Genomic DNA, 24,838 nt, shown 5'->3' on the forward strand with positions numbered 1-24,838 from the left:
ACTGAACCAGGACTAAATCAGGACTGAACCAGGACTAAATTGGGACTGAACCAGGACTGAACCAGGACTAAACCAGGACTAAATCAGGACTGAACCAGGTCTAAAACAGGACTGAACCAGAACTAAACAAGGACTAAACAAGGTCTAAAACAGGACTAACCTTTACAGTCTTAATGCCCTTTGAATCTCCCCTGACGTTCTCTCCTGTTGTTCTCTCTTGACGTTCTCTCCTGTCGTTCTCCCTTAATGTTCTCTCCTGACGTTCTTTCCTGTCATTCTCTCCTGTCGTTCTCTCTTAACGTTCTCTCCTGACGTTCTCTCTTGACGTTCTCTCCTGTCGTTCTCCCCTGACATTCTCTCCTGACATTCTCTCCTGACGTTCTCTCCTGTCGTTCTCCCTTAATGTTCTCTCCTGACGTTCTTTCCTGTCATTCTCTCCTGTCGTTCTCTCTTAACGTTCTCTCCTGACGTTCTCTCTTGACGTTCTCTCCTGTCGTTCTCCCCTGACATTCTCTCCTGACATTCTCTCCTGACGTTCTCTCCTGACGTTCTCTCTTGACATTCTCCCCTGACATTCTCTCTCGACATTCTCCCCTGTCGTTCTCCCTTAACGTTCTCTCCTGACGTTCTCTCATTGCAGGTGGTCATAAACTACTCCATAGTGAAGGGGCTGAAGTATAACCAGGCCACGCCCACTTTCCACCAGTGGCGAGACGCTCGTCAGGTCTACGGCCTCAACTTCGCCAGTAAAGAAGAAGCCACCACCTTCTCCAACGCCATGATGTTTGCCCTCAACGTCCTCAGCGCTCAGGACGGAGGTGAGTGTTCTACTGGTGCGTTTAGGAAGACGTAAAGACTGAGAGAAAATGAGAGAAGAGAGGGAGAGAGAGGGAGAGAGAGAGGAGGAGAACGGGAGGAGAGAGGGGGAGAGGAGAGAAGAGGAGGGGAGAGAAACTAGAGGGGGAGATCTCAGCGCTCAGGATGTAGGTGAGTGAGACCGATCTACTCAGGAAGAGTTTTATGAAAGAGAAAATGAACGAGAGGAGGAGGAGAGAGAGAGGAGAAAGGAGGAGGGGAGAGGGGGAGTCCTCAGCGTTCAGGACGGAGGTGAGTGTTCTACTGGGAGGCGTTTAAGAAGAGTTTTAAGACTGAGAAAATGAGAGACAGGAGGAGGAGAGAAGGAGAGAGGGGGGAGGAGAGAGAAGTAGGGGAGAGGCGGAGGAGAAAGGGGGAGTTCCCAGTCTTCTACTGATGTCAGGAAGACTTTTAAGACCGAGAAAATGAGTCCTAAAGAGATTATGTCAGCTGCCAGAGGGGGTAGGAGAGAGGAGCAGGAGGGGAGAGATGGAGGGAGAGGGAGGAGACAGGGAAGGAGAGAGAGAGAGGGAGGAGGGAGCGAGGTAGGAAGGAAGGGGAGTGAAGAGATGGAGGGAGAGGGAGGAGACAGGGAAGGAGAGAGAGAGGGAGGAGGGAGCGAGGTGGGAAGGGAGGGGAGTGAAGAGATGGAAGGAGAGGGAGGAGGTGGGAGGTGAGAGGAGGAGGGGAGAGATGGAGGGAGAGGGAGAAGGGGAGGGAGGAGGGAGAAGGCAGGGAGAGAGAGAAGAGGAGGGGAAAGGGGGAGATAGAAGAGAGAATGCATGAGAGGAGAGGGATGGATAAATATAAAGGAGAGACGGGGGAAGGAAGAGAGGGGGTTAAAGGAAGTAGAGAGCCAAAGAGAGAGAAAAAAACACAATCGTCCAATCAGATTTATTTATTTTTGTGACTCATATGAAACGAAGAATCTCATTGGTCATTCATCGTTTGACTTTATTTGTGTACAAACCTGTCTGTGATTGGCTCATCCACCTGTCAATCACACAGGACCCTGATGATGTCATAGCTCGTCGTAATCCCAGCGTCTCAGCGACTTTTCCTCGTGTCAGGGCTCGTGTTAAAGCCGCAGTGTGTCACATTTGCCTCCGAGTTGTTGGAGCAGTTTAAATGTTTTCAAATATTTATCCGTCGTGTTTTAATAATGTTTTTAAAGAACCCGACACAAACTCACCCATTTAAACTGATTTTTACCACTTTTTTTTACCGTTTTCCTCGTGGACTTTGACACATTTTTGTCGTCTGAGCGTCAGTTTATTAGATATACAGGAAATAAACAGGAAATATACAGGAAATAAACAGGAAATAAACAGAAAATAAACAGGAAATATACAGGAAATAAACAGAAAATAAACAGGAAATATACAGGAAATAAACAGGAAATATACAGGAAATAAACAGGAATTATACAGGAAATAAACAGGAAATAAACAGGAATTATACAGGAAATAAACAGGAAATATACAGGAAATAAACAGGAAATAAACAGGAAATAAGCAGGAAATATACAGGAAATAAACAAATCTGTTCAACTTTATCACAAAATTATAGAGATTTTTTAATAAACGAGTGCGTGATGTGATAAAAGGAAACACACATTTATACGAGGGGTTAAGTGTCTTGCTCGAGGACACGACGACAGTGTCATTTGTGGAGCTGGAGTCGCACCACCAGCGCTTTTAATGTGATTTTAGGGATTATTTTTACCACGTTCACAGAAACATCGTGAATAAAGTTTAAGAGTTTGAGCTTCAACTTTGAGCAAAACGGAAATAAAAACACAAAATTTATAAGAAAAAAATAATTTATTAATTTTGTTATTATTTTTATTTTAATACTTTTACTTGAGTAACTTTTACCTCTGTATCTGTACTTTTACTTGAGTAACACAGTTTATCTCAAACTGTGAAGAGATGAAAGACTCAGAGTCGGAGAAAGAGGAGGAGAGAGAGGGAGGAGAGAGGGAGGGAGGGAGAAGGAAAGAGAGGGAGGAGAGAGGGAGGGAGGGAGGGCGGGAGAAGGAAAGAGAGGGAGGAGAGGGAGGAGGGGAGGGAGGGAGAAGGAGAGAGGGGAAGAGAGAAAGGAGGGGAGGGAGGGAGGAGGGGAAGGACAAGGAGAGAGGGGAAGAGAGGGAGGAGGGGAAGGAGAAGGAGAGAGAGGAAGGAGGGGAACGAGAAGAAGAGAGGAAGGAGAGAGGAAAAGAGGGAGGAGGGGAGCGAGGGGAGCACTCGTTATGAGGGACATCCTCATGAATGTCGTGGGACAAATGTCCCGTCTGCCGGTGACTCTGGGCTGATACTTCACTGTGAGGTTTTTAAGTCAAAATTCAGTTTTTAATTCACTTTTCAGGTGATTTTTTTGTGGTGGCCGTTTCCATAGTGATGTTATGATGTTATGTGGGCGACGGTGGCTCAGTTGGTAGAGCGTTGGCTTTCTGATCCGAAAGGTTTGTGGTTCCAATCCCTTGAAAGTGGAAAAACTGTGTATAAAAATAGAACCGTTTACATCGTTTTGTTTTATGTTTTGCACAGAATGAAACATTTTTCCTCCTCAGATAAAAGAAATATTTATCTGGTCTCGTCTTTCAAAAGTAAATAACAGAGACTCAGTCCTGACGGAGCAGCGCCACCTCAGACACAGCCACGTGTCTCCCCCTGCTGGTGCATCCTGGTACTGCAAGACATTATTTTTCTTTTCTTTTTCTTTTTTTTTCTTGAGCCGAGGTGGAGAATGCAGAGTTGAATAACAACTACTGAAAAAGAGAGAGAGACAGGGAGGGACAGAGAGAGGGAGGAGAGAGAGAGAGGGGAGGGACATGGAGGAGACGGAGAGAGAGGACAAGGAGGAAAGACATGGAGGAGATGGAGACAAAGAGGGAGACTGAGAGAGCGGGAGGAGAGAGAGAAGGAGTAAAAAGGAGGAGAGGGAGAGGGGACAAGGAGGAAAGACATGAAAGAGAAAGAGATAGAGGGAGGGACAGAGAGAGAGGGAAATGGAGGAGAAGGGGCAAGGAGAGAAGGAGCGAGGAACGAGGAGGAAGAGGGACAGAGAGAAGGATAGAGGGAAGGACAGAGTGCGGAATGAGAGAGGGAGGAACGAGATGGAGGAGAAGGAGACAGAGGGAGAAAGGGAGGAAAAGACGAGAGGGAGGGAGGACAAAATCACAGTTAATACCGACTCCACATGATCCGACGTGTTTCAGAATCACACTCACATTTTTATGTTGTGGAATTTACAAAAAAATCTTTTAGAGTTTCGTCTCGTTTAAAAAATTGTGGTTTATAATTTGACTTCCTGGTTGGACACGAGCAGCAGATGTGACGCAGGGGTAATTATTGTTACCTAGCAACGGTAATGTAAACAAAGGGGAGGGGACAGATGGAGGGATGGAGGGAGAAGGAGGAGGGACGGAGGGGAGAAAGGGAGGATGGAGGAGGAGAGGGGAGAGAGGGAGAAGGAAGGAGGGGGAAGGAGAGAGGAGTAGGGGAAGAGGGAGGAGGGGACAGATGGAGGGAGAAGGAGGAGGGACGGAGGGGAGAAAGGGAGGATGGAGGAGGAGAGGGGAGAGAGGGAGGAGGAAGGAGGGGGAAGGAGAGAGGAGTAGGGGGAGAGGGAGGAGGGGACAGATGGAGGGAGAAGGAGGAGGGGGGAGGAGAGAGTACATAGAGGTAATTCCAGTGATGTTTCCTAGCAACCGTAATGTAAACAAAGGCAAAAACTGAATGAATAAGGCAATGGTCATGATCAAACAAATGAAAATAAATAAAAACGCCTTTATTTTGTTAAATAAAGTTTAATCTGTTTGGAAAAGGGGAGAGAGGGAGGAGAGGGGAGGAGGAGGAGGAGGGAAGAGAGGGATGGAGAGACAGAGGGGAAAGAGGAAGGAGGAGGGGAGAAATGAAGGATAGTGGAGGAGAGGGGAGGGAAGAGATGGAGTGGGGACAGAGAGAGGGAAGGAAGGAGGGGGAAGGAGAGGGAGGAGGAGGAGGGACGGAGGGGAGAGAGGGAGGAGGGGAGAGATAGAGGGAGAAGGAGGAGGGACGGAGGGGAGAGAGGGAGGAGGGGAGAGATAGAGGGAGAAGGAGGAGGGGGGAGGAGAGAGTACATAGAGGTAATTCCAGTTATGTTTCCTAGCAACCGTAATGTAAACAAAGGCAAAAATTGAATTAGACAAATAAAAGTAAAAACGCCTTTATTTTGTTAAATGGAGTTGAATCTGTTTGAAAAGTGTGTCCCTCTGTGTGTGTGTGTGTGTTTAGTTGTATAAAGTACTGCACACAGTACAAGTTTTACATATCTGTACTTAAGTACATTTTACTGTGGCATGTTTTACTTTTACTCGAGTACATTTGAGTATCTGTACTTTCTACTCCACTACGTTTCTGAACTGGACTGAAAAGTAAAAGTATTTTTCATCTGATTTGAGGAGTTTTTTTTACCATGTTCGTGGAAACATCCAGATGAAAGTTTAAGAAAAGAAAAACAAAAATAAATACACAAAATTCATAAGAAAAAATAAGAAATGGATTATTTTTGTTACTTTTGACCAAAATACGTCTCATTTTAATCAATATCACGACATTTACACTTTAACAAATGAACAACACTGTGAAATACTTTTACTTTTTACTCTTAAAGTACATTTTTAAACAGGTACTTTAATACTTTTGCTTGTGATACTTTTACTTGAGTACTTTTACTCGAGTACACAGTTTATCCTCAAACTGTGATGAGACTTTGAGTCGTTCTGTTCAAAGTTCGACCTTTTAAAACATTTACAGAGACGTCGCTTCACTGCTGCGACGACCGCGGTGTGAGGTTACACCACAGGTCACATGACACCGGAACGAGAGGGGGAGGAGGGAGGAGGGAGGGAGGGAGGGGGAGAGAGGGACAGGAGAGACAGGGAGAGGAGGGGGGAGGACGAGAGAGTAAGGAGAGGGAAGAAGGGGAGAGAGAGAGAAGAGAGGAGAGGAAGAGGTGAGAGAGAGAGGGGAGGAGAGGGAAGAGGGGAGAGAGAAAGGAGGGGAGGAGGGTGGAGGGAGGGAGGACGAGAGAGTAAGGAGAGGGAAGAAGGGGAGAGAGGGGGACAGGAGAGACAGGGAGAGAAGAGAGGGGGAGGAGAGAGAGAGGGAAGAGGGGAGAGAGAAAGGAGGGAAGGAGGAGAGAGAGGGAGGAGGGGAGGAGAGAGAAAAGAAGAGAGAGGGAGGAGGGGGAGGTAGAAGACAGAACGTGTGAGAGGAGATGGATGGATAAAGGTAAAGAGAGGGAGAAGGAGAGAAACAGAACAGGGGATGGAGAGAAACAGGGTGGGAGAGGGGAGGAAGAGAGGAGGGGAAGAAGGAAGAAAAAGGCGAGGAGGAGACAGAGAGAAAGGGAGAGTGGAGGATGTGAGGGAGGGAGAGAGAAAGAATACAGGGGGAAGAGAAGGGGTTGAAGGAGGGAAAGAAAGAGAGGGGGAGGAGAGAGAGGAGGTAGAGAGAATAGAGAGAGCGGTGAAGTGAGAGACTAGAGAAGATAGATGGAGTTGTCTGGCGAGCGAGGAGAGAAAAAGGAAAGAGGGATGGAAAGAGAACAGAGGAGATAGAGGAGGGAGTAGTTGAGGGGGGAAGAGGAGAGGGAGAGAGAGAAAGAAATGTGATAGAAGATAGATAGGATGGAGTTGCCAGGGGAGAGAGAGGGAGAGAAAGAGAGGTGGAGAGACAGAATAGAGTAGATAGATAGGAGAGAGAGGGAAAGAATAGAGAATAGAGGAGATGGAGCGAGGGAGGAGGGAGTGAGAGGTGGAGAGAAAGAATAACGGAGCGATAGGATGAAGTTATCGAGGGGAGAAAGAGAAGAGGGAGGAGAGAGAGAGAGATAGAGGGAGGGGTGGAGAGACAGAACAGAGTGGATAGATAGGAGAGAGGGAGGAGGGAGAGAGAGGGGTAGAGTGAAAGAATAGAGATAGAGGAGATGGAGCGAGGGAGGAGGGAGTGAGAGGTGGAGAGAAAGAATAAAAGAGACAGATAGGATGCATGTTGAGGAGAGAGAGAGGGAAAGAGGGAGGGGTGTAGAGCTGAACAGAGCAGATAGATAGGCGTGAGTTGTCTGGGGAGAGGGAAGCCCCATGTTGCCGGTGGAGATGGAGGAGAGCGATGGTGAGCAGAGAGTGGCTGTGTCAGTGTCTTTGCGTTTGCTTCGGACGCTTCCTCTTCTTCAGCGTGTCATGTAAGAACGACAGAGCGACCCTCAGTTTGACCTCTCTTTACTTTCACGGAAAAACTACACATCCCTCCTTTAAACTTCCTCCTTTTCTTCTTCTTCTTCTGCTGTTTTTGTGTTTGCATGAAGCGCTTTAACATCTACGACGACTAGAGAGGAACGACTTTGGGAGAAACATATTTGGAACGTTTCAAATTGGTTCAAAAAGCCTCAGTTCTGCTCGTGTTTTTTTCTCGTGTTTTTGCGTTTTCTCGGGGTGTAAATGTCCCCAACAAACACGAGGAGCATCGTCGAGGTCGTGTTTGTCCCTCACTGTAAACTAAAGACGTCGGTGTTGTCCAGGTAATAGTTTCGAGATGTTTTTTTGAATGATTATTACAAAAATACAGATACAAACACTTAATATTCAGGCGGTGATGGAAGAAGTACCGTATTTTCCGGACGATAAGTGTCACTTTTTTTCATCGTTTGTCCAGGGGGCGCCGTTTGCTTGTTTTTTCTGCTTTATTTATCTGATTAACTGTTAATATCTTACGTTAACAAACCAGACGCGTGTTCAGTTCTGTCTGTGCTTCAGCTGAATAAATATCCAACGGTTCATTATACGTGTTACAGTTCACGTGTTTGGCCACTAGGTTGCACTGTTGTGTTTGTAATACCTGTAAGAAAATGTACTTGAGGAGGAGAGAGAAAGGAGGGAAGGAGGAGAGAGAGGGAGGAGGGGAGGAGAGAGAGAAAAGAAGAGAGAGGGAGGAGGGAGGACGAGAGAGTAAGGAGAGGGAAGAAGGGGACAGGGGGAGAGAGGGATAGGAGAGACAGGGAGAGGAGGGAGAGCGAGAGGGAAGAGGGGAGAGAGAAAGGAGGGAAGGAGGAGAGAGGAGGGGGGAGGGAGGACGAGAGGAGAGGGGAGGGAGGACGAGAGAGCAAGGAGAGGGAAGAAGGGGAGAGGGACAGGAGAGACGAGGAGAGAGAGGGAGGGAAGAGGGGAGAGAGAAAGGAGTGGAGGAGAGAGAGAAAAGAAGAGAGAGGGAGGAGGGAGGACGAGAGAGTAAGGAGAGGGAAGAAGGGGACAGGGGGAGAGAGGGATAGGAGAGACAGGGAGAGGAGGGAGAGCGAGAGGGAAGAGGGGAGAGAGAAGGGAGGGAAGGAGGAGAGAGGAGAGGGGAGGGAGGATGAGAGAGCAAGGAGAGGGAAGAAGGGGACAGGGAGAGAGAGGGACAGGAGAGACAGGGAGAGAAGAGAGGGAGAGGAGAGAGAGAGAGAGGGAAGAGGGGAGAGAGAAAGGAGGGAAGGAGGAGAGAGGGAGGAGGGGAGGAGAGAGAGAAAAGAAGAGAGAGGGAGGAGGGGGAGATAGAAGACAGAACGTGAGAGGAGATGGATGGATAAAGGTAAAGAGAGGGAGAAGGAGAGAAACAGAATAGGGGATGGAGAGAAACAGGGTGAGAGAGGGGAGGAAGAGAGGAGGGGAAGAAGGAAGAAATACTTGTAAGAAAATGTACTTGACTCATTTTCTTTTATACATTTCATATTTAATCTTCCCTTATTTTTTTCCCCTTCATTTATAAAACGATAAAGGTGATAATTTTTCATTTGGAACAATATGATTAACTAAAAAACTAAACATTTATTATAAGTTTAAGGTTAAAGGTCATGAAAACTACTTCCTGTTTTCTGGTTCAGAAGTTTTTACCGACAGAGCACTATCTAAGAAACAATTGAAAAGTAAAATATAAAGTTTTGTGTTCAGTGTTTTGTTTACTCACAGGCCAAAGTGTTGTGTGTATTTTCCGTGTGGTCATGTGCAGGTTTGTGCGTTTGTGTGATACGAGCCTTGTGTTACATTTTGTGTGTTTGCTCGTTCTCCGGTGTGAACTGAAGTAAGACCACAGTAAACATCAGTGAAAACGACTCTCTGTCTGTCATGTTTGTGGACATTTGTGACGTTTGTGTGTTTTTTTCTTCATTATTTTGCATTTTTTTTGTCTGATGTGACTTTTACTCCAGAGAATCCAGAAAATATGTTTGTGACCTCACTGTCTCTGTACTACTCTACACATAAACATTTAAACACATAAACACACAGACACACACACACACACACACACACACACACAGACACCTGAGCTGTTGTAGAGTCTTATGTGTCTCAGGGGTGACTCAGGTCTTTTGTTTGGTCGCTGTTATTTTTACCTCCGTGTCACCTGATCTACACGGTCGACACACGCCGTTAAACATCTCCACACGACGCCTCGGTGAGCGGCTCCTCTGTGAGCGGCTCCTCGGTGAGCGGCTCCTCTGTGAGCGGCTCCCCTTTGGGAGCTGCTAAAGGGACAGTTCAGACGTGTAGTTCACGCTCAAAGACTCTAGACCAAAGAAGTGACTGAGTCTGACGTCACCACAGATTCAGCTCCAGATGAAGCTCCTCGAGGGCGGAGCAGGTGGAGAGAATAATCTGGAGCAGGCGCCTAGCAACACTGTCAATCAAACCTGTCGCTAATGCTAGAGGGAGTGACCATAGACTGTTTATATAAATGGACAAAGCTAACCCGCTAGCCACCGTTAGCAACAGATTTGATTGACAGCGTTGCTAAGCGCCCGCCTCCTGCTAAAACAGCGGTGCGGACGGGACGGGGCATTACCTTCAACAGCCTCGCTCCTGATTGGCTCTTTGGTTGCTATGATACTCGTGGTCGGAGTTTCAAACATGGATCTCTGCTCCGGCCTCGACGAGCTTCATGTGACTGGAGCCAAAAACTATGGATGACATCACACTCACTTACTCCACTTGTTTACACATCTATGTTCTTCTTTCCTTCTTCCTGTTCACTTTTTTTCTTCTCCTTGTTCACCTCTTCCTTCTCTCTTTCCTTCCTTCTTTTCTTATCTGTCCACTTCCTTCCCTCTCTTGTTCTTTTCTTTCCTCCCTTCTTTCCTCCTCTCCATCCTTCCTTCTCTCTCTTTCCTTCCATCTTTCCTTCTCTCTGTCTCCTTACTTCTCTCTGTTCTTTTCTTTCCTTCTCTTGTCCACTTCCTTCCTCCTCTGTTCTTCTCTCTCTTTCCTTCTCTCCGTCCTCTTCCTCCTCTCTGTTCTTCTCTCTCTTTCTCTCTCTCTGTCCTCCTCTTCTCCTCTTCTCTTGTTCTCCGTCCTGTCTCAGAGATGTTCAGATGAGTCGTTCTTTCTCTTCTTCTCATTCTGTTCTTCTCTCTCTTTCCTTCTCTCCGTCCTCTTCCTCCTCTCTGTTCTCTCTTTCTCTCTCTCCGTCCTCCTCTTGTTCTCCGTCCTGTCTCAGAGATGTTCAGATGAGTCGTTCTTTCTCTTCTTCTCGTTCTTTCTCTTCTTAATCCTTGTGTCTGGCTCCAGTCGTATCGTGTTTTAAATTAATTACACATTTTTATCTGCGCCTCCATCTGCACATCACAGCTCCGTTTAAAGGGATTACACCAGATGCCCCGGAGCTGACTCCACAGTACACAGAGTACACACAGTACACACAGTACACATAGTACACACAGTACACACAGTACACACAGTACACAGAGGCGCTGTCATGAACTGTGTACACTCTGAGGTCTTTATGTCTTTATCTTCAGTGCTGCTGGTGGAGGGTCTGCCTTGGGCTTGTTTCCATGGAGATCTTACTGCTTAGCCTGTAATGTTCCGCAGTATGGCATTAAAGGGGCTGTACCAGTGTTTTTTTTCATGTAATCAAGTGAAATTTGACTCTTGCCCCAGCGCACAAACAGAGTAAAAGCAGCTCTTCTTGTCAAAACGTCATGTGCTTAAGAGTTTTATCCTCCGCAAAACAGGAAATGAGGCTTGTGTGCGCTGTTAGCATGCTAGTTGTTGTTAGCTGTGTCAAACTTATAAAGTACACAATCTAATGCTAGGAATGTGTGAGGAGCAGGTTTGTACCACTGCAGACAGTTTACAATGAGCATAATCATGTTGTTTTGAGTCTCGTTCAGAGATCTCCATGGAGACCAGCAGGTGGCGTCAAAGTTACAGTTTTACAGGTCAGATCTGTGGAGAGGTTACCCCACTCAGTCAATATAAATGCATGTTTTCAAGTTTGTTTTTTGTTTTGTTTTGTTTTAGCAATATAAAAACATGCAACTAAATACAATCATGATAGATGAGGTTAATGCCATACTGTGGAACATTCCAGGGAAAGCGATAATATCTCCATGGAGATGACACATGGCAGACTCCACTCAAGAGAAGTTCCATATTGCACTTTAGGGACATTTGGGAAATAATCAGGGGTGGATGAAGTACTCCATTTTGTTACTTGAGTAAAAGTACAAATACTGAAGTTAAAAGTTACTCAAGTAAAAGTATCACGTGTATAAATCTACTTACAGTATTTAAGTGCTCGTTTAAAAATGTACCTTAAGAGTAAAACATAATTGTATTTGACAAAAGTGTTGTTCATTTGTTGAAGGGTAAATGTTGTGATACAGATTCAAAATGAGATATATTTTGGTCACAGGAGCAACACGAATCTTTATTTTTGTGTATTTATTTTTATTTTGTGTATTTATTTAATTTTGTGTATTTATTTTTATTTTGTGCATTTATTTTTTCTGTGTATTTATTTTTATTTAGTGTATTTATTTTATTTAGTGTATTTATTTTTATTTTGTGCATTTATTTTTATTTTTTGTATTAATTTTATTTTGTGTATTTATTTAATTTTGTGTATTTATTTAAATTTGTGTATTTATTTTTTTGTGTATTTATTTTATTTTGTGTATTTATTATTATTTTGTGCATTTATTTTTTTCTTTGTGTATTTATTTTTATTTTGGGTATTTATCTATTTTTGTTTTGGGTATTTATTTAATTTTGTGTATTTATTTATTTTTTTTGCTCAAAGCTGAAGCTTAAACTCTTAAATTTTATTCAGGATGTTTCCACGAACACGGTAAAAATCCCTCAAATCATGAAATGTACTTTTTACTTTTCAGTCCTGTTCAAAAACGTAGTGCAGTAGAAAGTACAGATACTGCTCTCAAATGTACTGAAATAAAAGTAAAAAGTATCACTGTAATGACGTCGTTGTTCATCTGAGACATGATAATCTCAGATCGTGTGAATTACGCCTCGTTGTCTGTCGTACGTCTTAATCAGGAGTCGCTCGTTAATCCATCGTCACAGATTCATTTAGTCTCGTTGTCATTTCTCTCATTGACAAAGAGAATAATTAACCCGAGAGTCTGAGATCGTCACGGCGATGATTCAATTAACACAGAAAAACATGAACTGGGTAATTATTATGAAAGAGGTCAATGAACTCTGTGTGTGTGTGTGTCTCTGTGTGTGTGTGTCTCTGTGTGTGTGTCTCTGTGTGTGTGTGTCTCTGTGTGTGTGTGTCAGGTCCAGCCGTCCAGCGCCAGGTCCAGAATGGTCCGAGCTCAGAGGAGATTGAAGCCCAGAGAGCGAGGTGAGAAAATGTCACTGAGACCGAAGTGTCTTATGTCGCACAAATGTGACTCTTTTCAGCGTTAAGTCATTTTTCTAACACTGTTTCCTCCTCAAAAACAGACCTGGAGTTGTGTTTTGTTTCATTCACATGTTTGAGTCACACTTTATTATTAGTCTGTTACATCTCCAAACCTCAAAACGCTCTGTTCCACCTTGTGATGTCATCAAGTGGTAGTTTTCAAAGTGAACAGCTCCGTTTACCTTTAGTTCAGTAGTAGATTGGCAATAATTCCAGAGCTGAAATGATCCAAATGATTCTAGAAATGAAGGTGTGTGGAGTTTAAAAACACAGTGGAGCACTTCCTGTATCACCACACGATGACATCACAAGGTGGAACAGAGTGTTTTCAGTTTTGAAAGAAGAACTCAGCCTAAATAAGTCGTGTTCTAATGTTGTTTCCTCCTCAAAAACAGACCTGGAGTTGTGTTTTGTTTCATTCACACATGTTTGAGTCACACTTTATTATTAGTCTGTAACATCTACAAAGCTCAAAATGCGACGTTCCACCTTGTGATGTCATCAAGTGGTAGTTTTCAAGTGAACAGCTCCTTTTACCTTTTTAACTGACTAATTTTGACACAGAAAATCTCATCATATTTGAACTTTTCTTCACCACATCAGGATCTGTTGTTCTACCTCGTTCTTGTGGCAGTTAGAGCAAAGTTTCATATTTGGAATTAAGATTGTGAGTGTCATAGCAACCAAAGAGCCAATCAGGAGCGAGGCTGTTGACGGACTTAGCAACGCTGTCAATCAAACCTGTTGCTAATGCGAGCGGAGGGAATATCAGAGGGGAGGGAGAGAGAGACAAAAAAAAATGGGAAGGATGACGGGAAAGAGGGAGTGAAAGAGAGAGATAAAGAGGGAGGGAGGGAGAGACGAGGGGTGGAAGGACAGACGGAGAGGGGAGAAGAGAGGGGGTGGGAGAGAAAGAAGAGAGCAGGGTAAAGAGAAGAGAGACAGGGAGTGAGAGGGAGAGGAAAAAAATAGCGAGGTAGAGAGAGGAGAGAAAGGAAGTGAGAGACAGGGAGTGAGGGAGAGAGATAAAGAGGGAGGGAGGGGAGAGATACACAGGGGGAGAAGAGAGAAGGGGTGGGAGAGAGAGGAGAGAGAGAAGAGGGAGGGAGTGAGAGAAAGAGGGGAGTAGAGAAAAAGTGGGGAGGATGAGGGGAAAAGGAGTGACAAAATGAGCAAGAAAAAGAGGGTGGAAGAGAAAGGAGAGAGCGAGGTAGAGAGAGAGAGAGAAAACAGTGGGAAGGATGAGAGATAAAGAGGGAGGGGAGGGATCGACAGACAGGGCGAGAGTGGGAGGGAAGAGAGAAGGGTGGGAGAGAAAGGAGAGAGTGAGATAGAGAGGAAGAGGCAGTGGGAGAGAGAGACACAAAGAGGGAGGGACTGGTATCGGTTAATATCGGGTATTGATAGTTAAACCCAAAGTATCAGTATCGATATCGAAACAGAACACGCTGTATCACTGCGTCTCTTCTCTCAGACGCTTAAACTCGTGGATAAATGTGCTTAAATTTGAACTTTTAACATAATCCTCCTTTTAAAAGACGCATCACAAACATAATCCCCTTTTTCCCACAATCCTTCGGGGCGAGCGGCGTCTCGTCCTCATGTCGATGTGGAGTCGAGCGGCGTCTCGTGGTGGTGGGAGAGTAATGAGAGAGTGAGGTAGAGACAGAGAGGCAAATAGGAGGAGGGAGGGGAGAGATAGAGAGAGAAAAGAGCGTGGGGTGAAAGAGAGAGAGGTAGAGAGAGACAAAGAGAGGGAGTGAGGGGGGCAGAGAGAGAGAGAGAGAGAGAGATCCGCTGACTCTGTGCGACGCTTCTGGAACATTCTTCAAACTCGTCCTCCATGTTGTTCAGGACACGGAGGGAGGGCAGACTCACTCGTTCATGATGGAGAGATGTGAGATCGGAGGAGACGGGAGTTTACAGCAGGTTCGGTCCAAATATGACACAAATGTGCAAAACGTCAAACAGGAAAAAGGAAGAGAAACTCCAGATGTCTGAGGTTTTGTCTTTTTATCACCGACTATTTCCAAAAAATAAAAAAACTACAGATACAACATGAAGTTTGAAGATTCTATATGACACAAAATGATCCAAATGATTCTAGAAACGAAGGTGTGTGGAGTTTAAAAACACAGTGGAGCACTTCCTGTATCACCACACGATGACATCACAAGGTGGAACAGAGTGTTTTCAGTTTGAGAGAAGTGTAAATCTACAGGTTTGTGTGTTTAAACGTGTGAATGAAACAAAACACAACTCCAGGTCTGTGTGTGACGAGGAAACGACATTAAAACATCAGAAAACAAAATACGGGCCTTTTAAAACTGAAGACAGAATTAAACTTCACCAAAGAATATTCAGACCATGTTTAGTCCTGATTTAGACCTGGTTCAGACCTGGTTCAGTCCTGGTTTAGTCCTGGTTTGGTCCTGGTTTGGTCCTGATTTAGACCTGGTTTAGTCCTGGTTTAGACCTGGTTTAGACCCGGTTTAGTCCCAGTTTAGTTCCAGTTTAGTCCTGATTTAGTCTTTGTTTAATCCTGGTTCAGTCCTGGTTCAGTCCTGGTTTAGTCCTGGCTTAGTCTTGGTTTAGTCCTGGTTTAGTCCTGGTTTAGTTCTGGTTTAGTCCTGATTTAGACCTGGTTTAGACTCGATTTAGTCCTGGTTTAGTCTTGGTTCAGTCCTGGTTTATTCTTGGTTCAGTCCTGGTTTAGTCCTGGTTTAGTCCTGGTTTAGTCCTGGTTCAGTCCTGGTTCAGTCCTGGTTCAGTCCTGGGTCAGTCCTGGTTCAGTCCTGGTTTAGTCCTGGCTTAGTCCTATAGGTAAATTTTGGTTTAGTCCTGGTTTAGTCCTGGTTCAGTCTTGGTTTAGTCCTGGTTTAGTCCTGGTTTAGTCCTGGTTTAGTCTTGGTTTAGTCCTGGTTTAGTCTTGGTTTAGTCCTGGTTTAGTCCTGGTTTAGTCCTGGATGGTTCATGTTGGAGATGTTCTTTGTGGGTAATATTCCCTGTTGTTGCTTTACACATATTTCCAGACTTTTCTCGTTGCCAGGGCGTTTGTTCCAGACTCGACGGCGAGAGAAGAACCTGGACATTCATTTTCAAACACGTTTTATTGAAGATGTTTGTGTGTTTTCAGGCAGATGATGGAGCAGCAGCAGCAGATCCAGGCTCACATGGAGCGAGAGCGACGCTCGTCCAACTCAGGTGTTTCACCTTTAAATGTCACGTCATAAAACTCAAATAACTCATGACAGAATGATGTAACTTTTGAATTTTTTATTTCAAATTGATTAAAATGATCGATTAAAAAATACCCGATTGTTTTTATATGTAGAATACTTCAGTTCGTGTTGTTTTAATATTTGTTATGCCTTAAAGTTAGCATTAGCGTTAGCATTGAGACACAAACATGTCTCTTCTCCCCTAACCTCTGACCTCTGACCCCTGACCCACACGCAGCTCTCTGTCCATTGTCTGACCCTAACCTCTGAACTCTAGTCCTGGTTTAGTCCCGATTCAGTCCTGGTTTAGTCCTGGTTTGGTCCTGGTTTAGTCCATGTTTAGTCCTGGTTTAATCCTGGTTTAGTCCTGGTTCAGTCCTAGTTTAGTCCTGGTTTAGTCCTGGTTTAGTCCTGGTTTAGTCCTCGTTTAGTCCTGGTTTAGTCCTGGTTCAGTCCTCGTTTAGTCCTGGTTTGGTCCTGGTTTGGTCCTGGTTTAGTCCTTTCCACTGTCTGAACCTGACCTCTGACCTCTGACCTCTGACCCACCTGCAGCTCCCTGTCACTGTCTGATCTTTAAATATTTATTCATTTTAGCAAAACTCGACACAAACCTCATGGAGATAAATCTGAACAGGAAGTAGTGACGCTAACAGGAAGTAGTGACGCTAACAGGAAGTAGTGACGCTAACAGTGCGGTAGAGGGCGCTGTTTTCAGACTTTCTCTTTACAAAAACACATTTATTCATCCGTCCGTGTTTTCCGCAGGTTCTCCCTTCCAGGGCCACCCCGCCGTGCTGTCTGTAGCGCCCCCTGTAGTCCCTCCGTGTATGAACATGGGCGGGGCTCCTCCTCCCCCGCCGCCTCCCCCGGGCCCGCCTCCCCCCACCGCGGCCCCCCAGCCCCCCCTCCCTCCCCCTCTGCCTCTGGGGGGCGGCCACGGAGACGAGTCCCCGGCGCCCACCGGACTGGCGGCCATGATCGCAGGGGCCAAACTCAGACGTGTCCAAAGAGTGAGTTTGAATTCATCTTACTATTTATTTATTTTATTTATTTATTTATTTATTTATTTATTTTAATTACATTATTTTCTGATCTATTTTATAATGTTTCCTCGTCACAAACAGACCCGGAGGTGTGTTTTGTTTCATTCTCACGTTTAACGCACAAACCTGCAGATTTAGGCTGAGTTCTTCTCTCAAACTGAAAACACTCTGTTCCACCTTGTGATGTCATCATGTGGTGATACAGGAAGTGCTCCACTGTGTTTTTAAACTCCACACACCTTCATTTCTAGAATCATTTGGATCATTTTAGCCCTGGAATTTTCTATTTCTACTGAACTAAAGATAAAAGGAGCTTGAAAACTACCACTTGATGACATCACAAGGTGGAACAGAGCGTTTTGAGCTTTGGAGATGTGACAGACTAATAATAAAGAATCTTGACTTTTTTTTTTTTGTGTTACATTATTCAAATATATTGTTAAAGTTATTGTTTCTATTCAGGAAATTAATTTTAAAATATTTTTGTTTTTATTTTAATTAGACAAAATAAAATCTAAAATCAAGATCGTTAAATATGAACTTTTTTTTTTGTGAATTATAGAACAACCCAGGGGGGTCAACAGGGGGGTCAGGGGGGTCAGGGGGGTCTGTTGTCCCGGGCCCCAGGGTCTTAGACGACCACAAATGAAACCACTGCCTATTAATTTATATTTGTACGACGAGGGGCCCATTTCAGTCTTCTTGCCCCGGGGCCCCCAAATTTCTGCTGACAGGCCTGGAATAATTTTTTTTTTTTTTTTGTGGATAGTGGCAGAGTTGTTTAAGCATTTGCCCACCAACCAGACGATCAGCTGTTTAAACCCTCACCTTTGTGTGTCCCTTGGCGTTAAAATACTGTAGTAAACTAGTATTTTCGTAACAATTACTCGAGTCTCTGCTTTTCAGTCAGAGGAGAATTCATCGTCAGCTCCTAAAACTGAAGCGAACCGGACGAGCGGAGGAAGCGGCGGTCTGATGGAGGAGATGAACGCACTGTTGGCTCGGAGGTCAGAGGTCAAAGCGCCATAACTAAAAATCGACTGTATATTTGTGCGTTCACTTATAGATGTGTGTTTATTTGTGTTTACAGAAGGAAAGCAGCAGAAGACGGACAAAATGTGAGTGAAACCTTTTATTTTTCCTTAGAGTTTAATGTTGCTAAGCGATGGAAGGGGCGTTACCTTCAACATCCTCGCTCCCGATTGGCCGCTGTAACTCCTAGCCTTGGTTTAGCCTCGTGTGACTGGAGCTGGACGCTGTGGGTGACGTCAGACTCACTTTGTTCACGTCTTTATTCAGACGATAGGCACAAGTCTGTTTTTATGTTCAGGAAATTAATACAAAGGTTTGTCAGAGCGGAAGTTGTGTAAATTGTGATTGATCAGTAATAACTCTGTGTAATATTATAATCTAATATTATAGTCTTTGTCGCTCAGCCCTAGTTTCTTAAATCTTATAGAAAATGTCTTATTGAGCTATTTTGGACATATTTTGGACACATTTTGGACACATTTTGGACACATTTTGGACACACTTTGGACATATTTTGGGCACATTTTGGGCACACTTTGGACACACTTTGGACACACTTTGGGCACATTTTGGGCACACTTTGGACATATTTTGGGCACATTTTGGGCACACTTTGGACATATTTTGGACACATTTTGGGCACACTTTGGACATATTTTGGACACATTTTGGGCACACTTTGGACATATTTTGGGCACACTTTGGGCACATTTTGGACACACTTTGGACATATTTTGGGCACATTTTGGACACACTTTGGGCACATTTTGGGCACACTTTGGACACATTTTGGACACATTTTGGACACATTTTGGGCACACTTTGGACACACTTTGGACATATTTTGGACACATTTTGGACATATTTTGGGCACATTTTGGGCACACTTTGGGCACATTTTGGACACACTTTGGACATATTTTGGGCACATTTTGGGCACACTTTGGACATATTTTGGACACATTTTGGGCACACTTTGGACATATTTTGGGCACATTTTGGGCACACTTTGGGCACATTTTGGACACACTTTGGACATATTTTGGGCACATTTTGGGCACATTTTGGACACACTTTGGGCACATTTTGGGCACATTTTGGACACACTTTGGGCACATTTTGGGCACACTTTGGACATATTTTGGGCACATTTTGGGCACACTTTGGGCACATTTTGGGCACACTTTGGACATATTTTGGGCACATTTTGGGCACATTTTGGACACATTTTGGGCACATTTTGGACACATTTTGGACACATTTTGGACACATTTTGGGCACATTTTGGGCACATTTTGGACACATTTTGGACACACTTTGGGCACACTTTGGACACATTTTGGGCACATTTTGGACACACTTTGGGCACATTTTGGACACATTTTGGGCACATTTTGGACACATTTTGGACACAATTTGGGCACATTTTGGACACATTTTGGACACATTTTAGACACATTTTGAACACATTTTGGACACACTTTGGACACATTTTGGACACAATTTGGGCACACTTTGGACACATTTTAGACACATTTTGGGCACATTTTGGACACATTTTGGACACATTTTAGACACATTTTGAACACATTTTGGACACACTTTGGACACATTTTGGACACATTTTGGGCACATTTTGGGCACATTTTGGACACATTTTGGACACATTTTGGACACATTTTGGACACATTTTGGACACATTTTGGGCACATTTTGGGCACATTTTGGACACATTTTGGACACATTTTGGACACATTTTGGGCACATTTTGGACACATTTTGGGCACACTTTGGGCACATTTTGGGCACATTTTGGACACACTTTGGGCACATTTTGGACACATTTTGGGCACATTTTGGGCACATTTTGGACACATTTTGGACACATTTTGGGCACATTTTGGACACATTTTGAACACATTTTGGACACACTTTGGACACATTTTGGACACATTTTGGGCACATTTTGGGCACATTTTGGACACATTTTGGACACATTTTGGACACATTTTGGACACATTTTGGACACATTTTGGGCACATTTTGGGCACATTTTGGACACATTTTGGACACATTTTGGACACATTTTGGGCACATTTTGGACACATTTTGGGCACACTTTGGGCACATTTTGGGCACATTTTGGACACACTTTGGGCACATTTTGGACACATTTTGGGCACATTTTGGGCACATTTTGGACACATTTTGGACACACTTTGGGCACATTTTGGACACATTTTGGACACAATTTGGGCACACTTTAGACACATTTTAGACACATTTTGGGCACATTTTGGACACATTTTAGACACATTTTGAACACATTTTGGACACACTTTGGACACATTTTGGACACATTTTGGACACATTTTGGGCACATTTTGGGCACATTTTGGACACATTTTGGACACATTTTGGGCACATTTTGGGCACATTTTGGACACATTTTGGACACATTTTGGACACATTTTGGACACATTTTGGACACATTTTGGGCACATTTTGGACACATTTTGGGCACATTTTGGACACATTTTGGGCACATTTTGGACACATTTTGGACACACTTTGGGCACACTTTGGACACATTTTGGACACACTTTGGGCACACTTTGGACACATTTTGGGCACATTTTGGACACATTTTGGACACACTTTGGGCACACTTTGGACACATTTTGGGCACATTTTGGACACATTTTGGACACACTTTGGGCACACTTTGGACACATTTTGGGCACATTTTGAACACATTTTGGACACACTTTGGACACATTTTGGATACACTTTGGACACATTTTGAACACATATGCATCGATCTTTCACATTGTAAGACTTATGTGTATAGAAAACGCTCTGATTAATCTGAGGCCTTCTGTTTGTGTATAGATCGAATATCATAACTGTGACTTGGATGCGTACACAGACTGTATGTATAAATGGACATGGCTAACCTGCGAGCGTCGATGAGCTTCATTTGACTGGAGCCGAGCGCTGTGGGAGTCGTCCTCGTTACACCGTCTGTGTCGGCAAAAACAGATTCTCAGAGTGTTTTATATTGACTTTTTCTTGTGTTTAGGATGATCCAAATTCACCTTCACCCAGCACTCGTAGCGGACAAAACTCTACAGGTAAAATCGCCTCATTAAACACATCGATATAACAAATTTATACAACGATATTCACATTTGTTTTTATTATTAATTTGTTTAGACGGTGTGAGGAAACCGTGGGACCGGGCCAACTCTGCCGACAGGTCCATGGTGTCAAGGTAAGAGACGAAGGCTAAATTAATATAAATAAATAAATAATAATAAATAATAGACAAAGGCTATTTAAATTAATATAAATAAATAAATAATAATAAATAATAGACGATGGCTATTTAAATTAATATAAATAAATAATTAATAATAAATAATAGACTATGGCTATTTAAATTAATATAAATAAATTAATAATAATAAATAATAGACAAAGGCTATTTAAATTAATATAAATAAATAAATAATAGACGAAGGCTATTTAAATTAATATAAATAAATAAATAATAGACGAAGGCTATTTAAATTAATATAAATAAATAAATAATAATAAATAACAGACAAAGGCTATTTAAATTAATATAAATAAATAAATAATAATAATAATAAATAATTAATCATAATAAAATAAATAAATACATAATAATAATAAATAAATAAATAATAATAAAAATAAATAACAATAATAAATAAATATATACATAAATAATAACAACAACAATAATAATTTGTTATTTATTTTATTATATTTTTATTTCTATTGTTTTATTTTGAGGAGGTATGACTGTAGTAGACCACGTTTCTTAAATAAACATAAATAATGATATCAAAAATATTCCAAAAATCTGTGGTATAACGTGGACTGTGTGTTACTTGTTACTAAACATTAAAATGATGTTTGTTTGTAATAAAAGTGTAACGTGGGGTTTGTTCACTCAGGGCCAGAGCTGCCGGCAGCGGAGGAGACTCAGACGTAGACTTCGATAGGATGAAACAGGTAAAAAAAACTGTTTTATTTTGAAGGTGTTTGTGAAAAGAATATCAGGTTCATGTTTTTCTTTTTTATTTTGAAGGAAATTTTGGATGAAGTTTTCCGTGAGCTGCACAAAGTAAAGGAGGAAATTATCGATGGTGAGTTATAAATGCTGCGGAAAAACAACATATTTCCTTCATTATTAAGTTTAAAGAGAATTCAACTGTGACACAAGGCAGATGTAATGCACAACAATAACCACTAGGCAGCGCTAAAGGTAAAATATAGAGTGAGTCTAATCTAGAACAAGACTGAGAGCTAGAACAAGTTTAAAGGTGCCGTCTGCACTCTGTGTGTGTCCAGAGCCTTAACCTGCAGATAGAGGGCGCAAACGAGTCTGTGTCAAACTTAACACGGACACAGGAAGAATATGCAAACTTTAGTCCTGCTTTTCTTCTGATTTCAGCCAAGTTTAGCCCTGATGTGAACCTAGTTTAGTCCTAGTTCAGTTTTATTGTAGCATTTTATTGTAAATTTGTAGCAGCAGTAGTTTGGACAAGTTGAGATTTGTGGTTGGACGTAAACATAAATAAAATAATATAAATACTGTATTTTCTGGACTATACGTCGCTCTGGAGTATAAGACGCACCAGCCAGAAAAAATGCATAATAATGAAGAAAAAAACATATATAAGTCGCATTTTGTGGGAAATTTATTTTACAAAATCCGAGATCAAGAACAGACATTTTATCTTTAAAGTCAAGTTATAATAATAATAATAAAATGTGGAACAACAGGCTGAATATCAGTACATCACGCTAACGTAACACATTTATATTTATTCAGCGACATGAAGCACAGACAGAACTGAACACGTGTCTGGTTTGTTAACGTAAGATATTAACAGTTAATCAGATAAATAAAGAATAAAAACAAGCAACAAGTTTACTCTGGATCTCACTCCAAATCAATAAATCCATTAAATTCTTCATCGTCAGTGTCGCTTCTGAATAACTCCACCCACTCTGGAGGAAGATGAAGCTCCGCTCTGTGTAGTAGATACTGGTACAAGCCTAGAGCGCCCTCGTGTGGTTCTCAGTGCGACAATAACAAAGATGTGAAACTATATATTTTAATAATTTCACATATAAGTCGCTCTGGACAAACTATGAAAAAAGTGACACTTACAGTCCTGAAAATACAGTAAATGGCTCGTCATGTCCAATGTTTTTGTAAATAAGAATAAACCAACATTAGAGCATTAGAGTCAGTAAAAGATAAATTTAATTTGAACAGATTTACCTCGTATCTGCAGACACAGGTCATGTTTCTGAAATTTAAAGTCACAATCACATACAGTTCCTTTAACCGCTCCAACTTTCACGGCTTTAAACTGAGATACAGTCGCTGCGTTTATTTAATACTACTTTTATTTACATATTTTCACATTTTAATAAACTTTAATTAACTGTTTTTTTGTGTTTCCCTCACAGCTCTTAGACATGAACTCACTCGGGTTAGCACGACATAATCTTTCGGAGCCACTGCCCCCGAAAAACAAAAAAAAAAAAAAAACCTTTTTCAAAAACGTGACCTGCTGCGGCGCTGTGGCCCTCGAGAAGAAGAAACGAACAAAAAGAAGAAAAGAAGAAGAAGAAGAGGAGTAATACTGTGACATCACCGTCCCACATCCGCCTCTGTGACGTCTGTGTATCATGGGTTTGGTTGTTTAAATGTGTGTACGTCGGGGCGAAGAGCAAATCTGTATCTGCACCAGAGTAAAAATGACTGAATTCAGAATCTCACCGCGTTTGACCCGTCGCTCGGTGCTGCTGGGGTCACCTGTCGAGGACCTAACCCCAAAGATCTGGAGCTAGTCTTGGTCAGGACGACGTTAGAGGGAGGATTTGAGCTTTTGTGCACAGGGAGAACATGCAAACGCCACATAAAAAGACCTGAGAGTCAAACCGTAGACTGTTTATGTAAATGGACATAGCTAACCTGCTAGCCGCCGCCGCGTTACAAACAGGAAGTGATCGTGTGCGCGCTTCCGTCTACATCGACTCTGGTCATTTTGGTCTTAAATGTTCGTATTAACACGATCCTGGGGGTTTCATTTCACTATTTTGTCCGTAAATCAAGAGCAGACGCGTCAAACTCAAACTCACACTGGGCCAAACTCAACATTTATTGACAAACTGATGTGAAATGTTCAGCCTTTTCATATAAACTTTAGCTGAAATAACTCAAGTTTCATATTAGAAACATTTGAGACATTAAATTTGAAATAAAAGACACATCAGTAGTATTCATTTCTTATTTAAATAGTTAAAATAAACGGTCAAGTTCCTTTTTAAACTCTTTAAACTATTAACAGTCCAGGCCTTGGAGTAGAAAAAGTGCATCGAGAAAATGTATAATCGAGCACCAGCGTACCAGCAAAGCATTCTGGGATTTGTAGTCTTAGTGGTGCATGTGCTTTACACCAGCAGACCAGCTCTAAAGCACATCTGACATGACATCACGGGCCAAAGATAATTACACCACGGGCCAGATTTGTCCCCCGGGCCTGGCTTTGACATATGTGCGCTAGCGTAAGCAACAGGTTTGATTGACAGTGTTGCTAAGCGCCCACTCCCTGCTAAAACAGCAGAGTGGGTGGGAAGGGGCGTTACCTTCAACAGCCTCGCTCCTGATTGGCTCTTTGGTTGCTACGATACTCACGGTCAGAATTCCAATTACGAAACTCATTTAGTCCACGTTTTTATGCAGTCGGTGAGTCAAACCCGCAGTCGTCAAGTTTAGTCCTGGTTTTGTCCCAGTTTTGATGATGATTAAAAGTTTAAACTCGCCGTTAACTTGACCGTGACCATTTAAACCAGCGACATCAAACTCAATTTCACCGAGGGCCACGTCAGCAAAATAGTTGGTCTCAAATTT

The 24,838-nt window shown here is 42.8% G+C and overlaps 1 protein-coding gene across 1 annotated transcript in view; it reads left to right on the plus strand.

Moving 5' to 3' along the window:
* evlb (Enah/Vasp-like b) overlaps positions 1-23,580 on the plus strand; it is an 89,367-nt gene extending 65,787 nt beyond the window's left edge. The window contains exons 3-13 of the mRNA XM_055232068.1: positions 641-818; positions 12,455-12,521; positions 15,718-15,785; positions 16,568-16,812; positions 17,752-17,852; positions 17,936-17,963; positions 20,960-21,011; positions 21,094-21,151; positions 21,864-21,921; positions 21,998-22,055; positions 23,392-23,580. Coding sequence (XP_055088043.1) covers positions 641-818; positions 12,455-12,521; positions 15,718-15,785; positions 16,568-16,812; positions 17,752-17,852; positions 17,936-17,963; positions 20,960-21,011; positions 21,094-21,151; positions 21,864-21,921; positions 21,998-22,055; positions 23,392-23,429 — 951 coding nt within the window. The 3' untranslated portion in view covers positions 23,430-23,580. The remainder of the gene's footprint in view (positions 1-640; positions 819-12,454; positions 12,522-15,717; positions 15,786-16,567; positions 16,813-17,751; positions 17,853-17,935; positions 17,964-20,959; positions 21,012-21,093; positions 21,152-21,863; positions 21,922-21,997; positions 22,056-23,391) is intronic.
* Positions 23,581-24,838: the final 1,258 nt, after the last annotated feature.

Source organism: Periophthalmus magnuspinnatus, chromosome 24 (genome assembly GCF_009829125.3).
Source record: "Periophthalmus magnuspinnatus isolate fPerMag1 chromosome 24, fPerMag1.2.pri, whole genome shotgun sequence".
In the NCBI taxonomy this organism is placed as follows: Eukaryota; Metazoa; Chordata; class Actinopteri; order Gobiiformes; family Gobiidae; genus Periophthalmus; species Periophthalmus magnuspinnatus.